At 38.5% G+C, this 9,771-nt stretch overlaps 2 protein-coding genes across 2 annotated transcripts; one reads left to right on the forward strand and one right to left on the reverse strand.

Annotated features, from left to right (window-relative positions):
• Positions 1 to 1,850: 1,850 nt before the first annotated feature.
• c1galt1c1 (C1GALT1-specific chaperone 1) lies at positions 1,851 to 5,927 on the forward strand. The gene is made up of 2 exons (XM_030397050.1): positions 1,851 to 2,027; positions 3,847 to 5,927. The coding sequence occupies exon 2, from the start codon at positions 3,855 to 3,857 to the stop codon at positions 4,806 to 4,808; it is 954 nt and encodes a 317-aa protein (XP_030252910.1). The 5' UTR covers positions 1,851 to 2,027; positions 3,847 to 3,854; the 3' UTR covers positions 4,809 to 5,927.
• A 459-nt stretch (positions 5,928 to 6,386) lies between these two features.
• mcts1 (MCTS1 re-initiation and release factor) lies at positions 6,387 to 8,359 on the reverse strand. The gene is made up of 6 exons (XM_030397051.1): positions 8,144 to 8,359; positions 7,386 to 7,538; positions 7,200 to 7,297; positions 6,986 to 7,119; positions 6,766 to 6,833; positions 6,387 to 6,670 (listed from the first exon to the last, which is right to left on the reverse strand). Exons 1-6 carry the CDS (start codon positions 8,152 to 8,154, stop codon positions 6,589 to 6,591), a joined length of 546 nt encoding a protein of 181 aa, XP_030252911.1. The 5' UTR covers positions 8,155 to 8,359; the 3' UTR covers positions 6,387 to 6,588.
• Between the last annotated feature and the right edge of the window lie 1,412 nt (positions 8,360 to 9,771).

Below are 9,771 nucleotides of genomic sequence, written 5' to 3' on the forward strand. Positions count from 1 at the left end.
CGAACCTGCACACGTTAGAAAATCTGTGGGCAGGACTTATTTCGCGTGGTTTACAGGGATCCAACCAGAGCACAGTGAAAGTGTTGATTGCTGTTTAGCTCAGTTGTTAGAGTAGGCGTCCTGCGAACAAGCTATTTATCTTTGCCCTGGATTGGAGTCCCAGTCAGGGTCCTTTACTGCATCCTGTTTCCTGTCATCATCTACCCTGTCTTGCATAAAGCTTAAATATAAAGCAAACATAAACAGAACCAACTCAGATAAACAATTGCAAATAGGATATAAAATGGTTGCTTTTTTATTGATATTTCATTTCTCTGGTCTTTATTTGTTTTTGTTCCAATACAAACAGAATTTAATCAAGGTACATTATTTTGATATTGTAATCGTGTGAATTCAGGTAATTTGGACACCTCAGCTCAAGTGTTATTTATTTCTGTTCTGTACTTTTACCATAAAATTAATGACATATAATGTGAATGATGACTTCATGGGGTGATGTCACAGAAAGGGGCGGGGCACTTGTACATATTATGTATATAGGAATCTATTTCTTACCTCTTTATAATATTGTTTATTTTGTACTATTTTTATTGTTTATTGTTAAATTAAACTGTCCTTAGGCTGGGTTATGTGTCCTCAGGCAAATATCACAGTTTGCAGGACCATTAAAGGAATTCTGATTCTGAGTCAATTACGATCCCTGGGAATTGCATGAGGAGGTCAGTGAGTAATATGACATGTAACATGTAATATGAAAGGAAAGTGCATTGACCCTTAATGTCCAGTAGTTGACAAATACTATCATGAAGCAGACAGATAACAGGTCATTTTAGCAGCCTCAGTGTAGTCTGCATAGAATGGTTTGTGTGTTTTTGTCTCAGTTCTGGTTTAATGTGTTTTTTAAGTCACTGCACTGACTCCCTGTGTGTCAAGAGATAGACTTTAAAATCGTATTGCTGGTCTTTTAAGAACTAAATGTTCTCAGGACTGAACACATTAGGTTTACTTGTATGGGGGACTGGGAGGATTATTAAAATGTTTGTTCTGATACAGTTACCTCTTCAAAAACAGTAGTCAGTAACATAATTGAGGTAAAACTGACACCTCATCTCAATCAGGGAATAAAACATAATCGTTCACTGTGGCTTTCAAATAAGGAAATTCGTTTAATCCATTTTTTAAAAGAGCTGTAGCTAATTAGGGCCCGAGCACTATCCTGGATATTCATGAAATTTGCAGGACTCATAGGTGTCATCGATATAGCCAGCAATTAATTTTGAGATTTTGTTGGCCCCAACCGGAAGTCAGCCATCTTGAATAATTGAATGATGACACCACTGTTTAGAGGACTTTAGGATGTTCAAAGACTCACCAAATGGCACGTAGGTTCAAACTCATGAGTACTTTACTTTGATACCACAACTGCCCTCAGGTGTGGCACAACAGCTCAGTAGCGCCCCCTAATGGCTTTCCCATTTTGTAGGTACAGACAAGCTCCTGCAAATTTCACATCTGGTGAGAGATTTTATGATTCAACATAAAACAAGTAATAGTACAATGATGAAACCCGAAAGATAGAGAGTTGTTAAACTTAACTGTAATCACTATTCACATAATATATTGATTAACAATTAGTTATTAAAGTCTATACTTTGAACTGGAAGGTGGGAAATGAGCGGGATACATAAATAAAAAAAGGTGAAAAAGAACATTTTTGTTTTATTTTTTATTTTCTATATATAGTTATCTATCTATTCATATGATTATCAATTCAAAATAATAATACAATAATATAATACAATTTCTAAAAAATAAAATAAACAACTATCAGGAGACGTCACTGCCTCACGTGGCATGTGTACAGCGGAAGTGAAGGCGCCGTGTTAACATCACGGTACTATTGACATATGTGTTTGCTCATTAACTTACTGGCTGTCGCTGGTAATCTGACCAAACAGGAAAAGTGGCAGTTGAGAGACAGGTGAATAAAACGGAGCACCACCTGAAGCGGCAGCAGTAACCCAGCGGTACAGTAAATGTCTTTTATTCGTTATATTTTTGTTGCTAACAAGTCCCCTTCGAGTTAGCCGTGTAAGTGTAACGTTACGATGACAGGGAGCTAACGGCTAACCTTAGCAGTTGGCAGTTACTGTATTGAGCTTTAAATCCGTGGTTTAATGAAAAGACGTTGATGCTAGCTGGTAAGAAAAGCTAGTTTAGCTAAATACCGATGTTAAAGGTCGGATCGAACAGTCGGGTGTCTGTAATGATTCATGAAAAAGCTCAACAGTTACAGTTTTTAGTCAAAGAAAGCCCTCTTTGCAACATCGCAAGCTTCAGGTGGTATTCACGGTATTTGTCTAAGGTTTAGCTACGCAGACAAAGATTAACCCGTTTTGATGTGGTTTTGAATATGGCGACAGCTAACGATTATACTCATGATCGATTGATCTGCCAACCAATTTTCGATCAGTCGTTTAACTGATGAACGTGGAAGGGACTTGAACACGTCTCCCACAAAGTACCTGGGTTAATCTCGCTCAAAATGCGAGTATCTGAGATGGTGTCCTTGATTAACTATACTAACCTTTTTGAAAGATAGTTGATAGATTTAGATGATGAATCTGGTAGAAAAGAAGTTCTGCTACACCAAATGTGCTTCAGTTTGTTGGACTTTGGACTGATTGGAGAGTTTCATAGTTCACATAAATGAAAATCATTTGAAAAGTTTGAAGGGCAAATGTCTCTTTCGCTAAACTTCTAACATGACAAGAAAGATAGTTGATTTTTGAGTCTTGTTCTCAAATGGCCAAATATCTAGAAATGAGACTCATTGCTGCACCTTTGAGCCACGGCTCTCTTGTTCCAGCTGTTCATAGCTCATCCATCTAATCCTTTTTACTGTTGATTGGATCAACAAACTGTTTGTGTGTGGCTCACTACAATTAGGAGGTTACGATAAATGACAGGGAAGATGCTACTGAGCTTCCAGCCAAGGCAAACATAAAGCCAGCCTGTAGAGATCACATAGCAGGATAATGAGGTGATGAACAGTCAGAGACTGCACAACCAGTTTTTGACAAGCTTGTGTGCCTCTATTTACAAATCACAGGGAGTTGACAGTATTTCAAATACTTCATGTGCCTTCAATTACCCCCCAGGGACAAATAAAGTTTTTTTAATTGAACTGAATTGTGATGATGCTGGTAAAGGGAGAGTAATAAGAGTCTGTCTGGTGCGAAGCTATGGAGTGTTTTAAAGTAAAGTGAATGATGTAACAAAGTGGTGGAAAGTGGAAAGATACTGAAAAGAGAGTGATATATCTTGTCTTACTTTTTGTTAGTCATTGTCACCGATTTATTCCTGTTAGGAGACCATTACAGTCACCATGACATAAGGAGATGAAGGCATTTTCAAATGTCTGTAAAGCTACATGATAAAATACTAATATTCTTAGTTGTACAAATAGCTCAAAGTGATGGATGTCTGTAGTGTTGCATGAAAGTTTATCTCATCTGTGAGTGTTTGTTTTTAGTTGACTTGACCTGTGCCTTGTCACCTACCCACAAATAGTATAAGGGCTACATTTAATGACCATTGTTTTCCTAAAGCTTTGTTTTTGACATTGCCCATTTTGTCCAACTATCAAAAGATGTTGAACACAGTGTCTCACAATCAATGAGCCGGAAATAGGTGATATTTGGCATTTGTGCTTGGAAAATTAAATAAACAACAAGTTAGATGTCAAAACACCCGTCTAATTGAATAATATTTTAAGCTTTTAATAAAACTAAACTGAGTCGTATTTCTTAACAGCTACATGAATGCATTTTTTCTCCCATCCAGCTGCCAACATGTTGTCCGAGGGAGGCTCCTTCCTGAAGGGGATGATGATGGGAGGCCTCTTCTGCTTGGTGCTGTCGCTCCTGGGTAGTTTCAGGCCATACACAGAGCCTGGGACAGACGATCATCATCATCATCACGTCAAGGCCCCGAGTAAAGACGAGCTGACACGCCTCTCTGAGAGTCAAATGCATGAGTTGAGCAATCACGTCCGGGTCTCTTGCGTCATCATGGTCCAGCCCAAGATGCTCATATACTGGGCTGCTGCCATCTCCACCTGGAGCAAACACTGTGATAAGGCTGAGTTTTACACCTCGGAGTCCTCCAAGGCGCTTGAGGCAGTAGACCTGAAGGAAAAAGATGACTGGGCGAGGCTACGTAAAGCTCTGAAGCATGCTTATGACAACGCCGAAGACATGCGCTGGTTCTTTGTGGCACAAGGCACCACGTTTGCAATCATCGAGAACTTAAAATACCTGGTGCTCACAAAGGATCCCAACGAGCCCTTCTACATGGGCAACGTCATGAAGTCAGGGGAGCTTGAGTATGTGGCGTATGACAGCGGCATTGTTCTGAGCTATGGAGCTCTGAAAAGGTTAGTGAATGTTTTCCAGGATCAAGAGAAATGTCCGGAGAGAGGACGTGCCCTGTGGAAGCTGAGTGAGGACAAGCAGCTGGCTGTTTGCCTCAAATATACAGGCGTGTTTGCGGAGAACGGAGAAGATGCACACGGAAAGGGCCTGTTCAACAGCAAGAATGTGGACAGCCTGATATCGGAAAGCATGAAGGAAAACCCAAATAATGTAGTGGAGGGCTGCTGCTCCGACATGGCAGTCACATTTAATGGGTTGTCCCCGACTCAAATGCAGGTTATGATGTTTGGAGTTTACAGACTTCGTCCATACGGCCACGATTTTCATGACTCGTTAGTGTTGCTCCCTCCTCAAGGTTCAGACAATGACTGAACACTCATTCCTTTAAGCTGGATGGGACATTTTAAATTGTTTTGCTTCTGTGATGGCAAACCTAACTGTGGGGAGATGGTTTCTTATTCTGTTTGTAAAACTGGATCCTGGGTTGGAATAACACTTTTATGTAATTTGTACCTTTTGCACTTGGCACAATCAGCACCCCATTCCTTTGGTGTAGGTGAACACAGTCGATGGGTGTGCCATTCTTTTAAAGGACATAAAGTGGGGAAGTCAAATGTGGCTATGACATGAGACTAGATTATGTGGAATTTTTGGTTGTTGTTATATTGTTATGTATCTTAAATGTTTGTCTTTGTGGTCTTAAAGCTGCATTAGAGTTATTAGGTGATACTGTTTTCTGACAGTGGAAGGTTCTGAAGTTATTAAACTGTAAAGTGTGTGGGCATCTTACCCACAACATGACCAACTTCTTTTTTTTTTTTTTTTTTTAGATCTCTGAGAATAATTCACCCAAACTGATTTAACGATTAATCAGTCAATATCAGTCAATCAATACTGCCTGAAAAATCATGGCTTGCACAGCTCAAAATGAAATGCATTTCTTGCCACGTTAATCTAGGTTATGCTTCAATTATGAAGAATTGACATTTGCGGTTAAAGTGGAAAAGAATATACCACAATGTTAACTTGTGTGTCAGGTATATTTTCTCTTTAATGCATTAAAAAAAACTAAAACTAAAACTTTTTCCACTGATATTTCAAGATCACACAGGCATCAGACTGACCGTGATTCCTTAAAAAAAAAAAAAGTGACTTAAATAAAAATAAATTACATTCCTGTTAAATTTAATGTGGTTTTGAAGTGTGAAATCATACACACGGACGAGAGACGCTAGCTTTCCTGGTGTTGGTGGTGTGTATCTTTTATCAAACTGTGAATTATTTCTGGTTAAGGGAAGTATTATTACAGTTAAACAAAAATGTTTTATACAGTACTGTAAATGTACAATTTTGCAAGCAAACTGTGGCCACCATTTTATACTCTGCCTTGATTGTTGGTGACACTGGCAACCACTATGTTGGTGCATCTTGACACATGATGTATATAAATGTGCTGGGTAAGAAAATAATAAAATTGCAGTTCTAATTGAAGTCCTGGTGCTGTTGCAATATGCAGAGGTCAGATTATAACAAAGGTTATTACTGAAACGGAACATGAGGGACCAATCGAATCACTCCAATATAAATAGTATGGACTAATTATTAGAAAGATGCCTAGTACAGGTATAAAAACACAGTGCAACAACACCATAAACTACAAGTAAAATCAACACCACATTGTTTTTAGCCAAGTATACCTATAAAGACTATCATCTGATTTTTTCTGAGAGCAACGACTTGTCAGGCAATATATTAACAGATTTACAGCTGCAACCCTGCCACTCCTTCAGCCACTGTTTAAATATGTTCACATCCTGTACAGATGACAAACAGGCTAGATTGTTACTCCAACGACAACACAAAACTAGGCAATCAAGGTTAACCATGGGGCGATTAATCCGACAATATTTTCATGTTTACCATGAATTTAAAATCACAGGCAACAGGAGATTAAGGTTCAAAGCAAGATCTTTCTTTTATTTGTGCATAATGGCGATTGATTCAAAGCCTCCAGCAGGTTACACAGATATATCCGTAGGTGTAAACAGTTGACTAGCAGCTCATGCCTGACTGTCAAGAGCTCCACACTTTCCGAGGGGGGTAGTGGCGGGTGCAGGTGCGGGGGCAGGCGTCGCAGGTGATGATGATGTCATCATTTATACGTCTTCATGTGCCACAGTCCATCATTCAAATAATGAACGTTCTCAATGCCAATTCCCTTGTTGACTTTTTCTCTGTTTGCAAAAAGACAGGTTAAGTTTCAGGCTTTATAAAAGCTGCAACAGAACAGACATTTTTTGTTTCTGTAAAAGTGTAAATAACAACTCACATGCTGTCTGCAGACATCTTCATGACACCAACGCAAAGTGCGTGTTGTTTCCCCTCTGCCATTATGGCCTGCATTCAGTTGTTAAAGGTGAACTTGATTGTGATGATTTAAATGCTGGAGGAAACATATTTACATCTATAGCAGAGGACAATTTCACAAATGCACTTTATAGTCTGAACACCTCAAATGAGCATGTGCAGCATCATGTATAAAAGGATACAACTACTGTGTCCGCATCAGCTGGGTAGAGTTTAGCGCCTGGTGACGTCAGCCCCGGGCACATGATGTTGGCTCCACTTAAGACAAATTTAATGGCCCCTTTGTCTACTTGCTGGTGTGGAAGGATGAAAGGATCTACATGAAGAAAAAGAAACATCGTGTAAGGCTGACATCATTCGGACACAACCATCACAGTTGGCGTTAGAAAATCTTACATTTATGCAGCAGTCTGAGAGTTGGGTAGAATGGTCCTTCTCTCTGTCTGAAGAAGAGCAGTTCTCCATTCACTGTCAGGATTTCAATGTGTTCATGGCTGTGGCGAGAACAACAGGACATGTAAACTGGTGAAGAAACTCTGCTATACTGGAAAACATGAGAAGAAGAAAAAAGATGAGTCATACCACTTGACTATTTTGACAGGGTCCTTTTTTGGCATGATATGATTGAGCCATGACTCGATGTCAGGAAACTGTTCCAACAGCTGATTTTTGATGCCCTTGATCACTGATGTTTTCAGCTGGATACAGTTGGACACATTCTCCTTCTCATCAAATCTGAAACAGGAAAAGGAAAAGTTTTTTTTAGTGGCATACAAATGAAGCTAGAAATCAACAAGCTTCGGGCTCAGACGCACACAGCACATATTCCACACAATGAAGCACACTGACACTGGTGGTAAACAATGCTGGTTTGGTTCCAGTATCACCAAATACCCATAATATACTGGGAAGAGTCCAGTTTCAGTCATAACAAAATAAATCAATAAAACAACCAACCGCACACATTAACAACGTCATCATCAGTTCAGTTTTATTTTTTTACTTAGACAGTGGAAATATGCTTAGCTTGGATGTTTCTAATTGTCTAATGATGACACGACTTGATTTCTGAACAGTTAACGTCGTGTCTTCTTACAGAAACGCGAATCACTTGTTAACTTTGGATCACAAAGTACCAAGTAATGTAAATTTCTTTCCGTCTGGACCGAGACCTGATTTAACATAATAACACACTATCTCACAATATATCATAAATCATGTCTCATGAGTTTAACAAGAGCCTACAACAAACTCGTTGGACGCGATGGCTAATCAGTTAGCTGTAACTAGCTAGTTCTGGTTAAGCTAACGTTGCAACATGGAAACAATCAGCAACGTACTTTTTAAACATCCTCGTTGGTCGCGTTCCTCAGTTGTGTCAAATCTTGTCCGGGCTTTACTGCACCAAGTCGGGTATGGTAGACACAAGAAAATATCAAAATACAATTCATTTATCTTGTATTTCTCTGTCAATTCCACGCCTGTTTCGCAGTGGACGGGCAGTGGTGTGGGGGTTGCGGCACTTTACGACAGTTGGATACGTTACACGGCAGGTCAGGTCGAATTCGATTACGATAGGCGCTTCCATCCTCTCCTGTTACCGCGGCAACTTCTGTAACTGCGCTCGCACAGCTCACAGTCAGACACGTTCGCTGTTCGGATAAAACATCATAAATTAAGGCAAGTTGAAGTCAGCAAAACTCGAATGTGAGGGACAAATAAGCTTCATGTGATGCTCCCATCCTTTATTCCTTTCCTGATGAGATAATTGATTAGATAAATGAAACGTGGCAAGGCCTTTCCACCCAAAGCTATGGGTGCAATTCAAAATTCTGGGTTTCATCTTGCTTCTTGTGATGATGTAGAAAAAGATATGGATCTATACGTAGTGGATATGCAAAATATGTATATTTAAGCAATAAAGTAGAAAAACTAGAGACTATTGTATGGATTGCAAGAAATGTAATGTAATATAATAAAGCTTTTTCCTTTTCAAGGGGTACACCAATAAAGCTTTGTTGATGAAAAACACAATTATCTAGAGTTTATCTTTAACTCATTTGTTACTACATTTTTGTTTAACAGGTTAATAGTTAATATCCACTAATATCTAGACAACTGTTAGTCATTCACATTGTTAAACTGTATCATGTTCAAGCCATAACTATATTAAAAGAAAACAGGTTTCAATTCAACAATAAGATGTCTGGAAAGAGCCCAGCTCATGATATAATGGTTTATTTAAAAAAAATTTTTTTAAAAAAAGCAAGCAAAGAACAAATGAATCCTGCAAGTCTCTTGTTCACCCATCCAGGTGCATCCTGATCCTGCACCCATATCCTCCTACCTATGAAGCTTAAGAGCAGCTTCAACAACAGACTCATTCATTCCTGCTGCCTTCAGGAACGGCACAGGAAATCATTCCTACCTGGTGCCATCAGACTGTACAATACTCACTCAAAAACACACATCCTTTATTGCGCTTTAAATTATTATCACTGTAAATAAAACTGCACATTATTTCTCTTGCACCTTAAGTTCCACTTTGCCCAGCATTTTATTTTATTTACCTTTTATCTTATTTGTGTAACTGCTTAAGCATTTTATTGTATACAGTACAACATTGTTTTTGTTTTCTTGGTATTGTATATATTACTATTTTATTATCTATCTATCTATCTATCTATCTATCTATCTATCTATCTATCTATCTATCTATCTATCTATCTATCTATCTATCTACCAAGCTATCTACCTAGCTATCTAGCTATCTATCTTAACCTAGGGTGCCCACAGAGTTACCTGATCAAAACTAAACATTTACAAGACAAAGTGACCATGCTGAACAAGGAAGTAATTAAAATAAATAAAAAGCTAGCAAAAGAAAGAGCTATCAAATATATAAATATATTTAAATAAAGCAAACAAACTAAATAAAAATAAATAAATAAATAAAAAGCTAACAAAG

The sequence above is a fragment of the Sparus aurata genome, chromosome 18 (assembly GCF_900880675.1).
Source record: "Sparus aurata chromosome 18, fSpaAur1.1, whole genome shotgun sequence".
Classification (NCBI taxonomy): domain Eukaryota; kingdom Metazoa; phylum Chordata; class Actinopteri; order Spariformes; family Sparidae; genus Sparus; species Sparus aurata.

Bases quoted from the DNA above. Each gene is read 5' to 3' on its own strand.
- c1galt1c1 (XM_030397050.1), top strand. From the start codon at position 3,855: ATGTTGTCCGAGGGAGGCTCCTTCCTGAAGGGGATGATGATGGGAGGC.
- mcts1 (XM_030397051.1), bottom strand. The intron at 7,120-7,199 runs GTAAGATTTTCT...TTCTTCATGTAG, and splicing joins TCTCAGACTGCTGCATAAAT to ATCCTTTCATCCTTCCACAC. The intron at 6,834-6,985 runs GTATCCTTTTAT...AACTGAATGCAG, and splicing joins CTGATGCGGACACAGTAGTT to GCCATAATGGCAGAGGGGAA.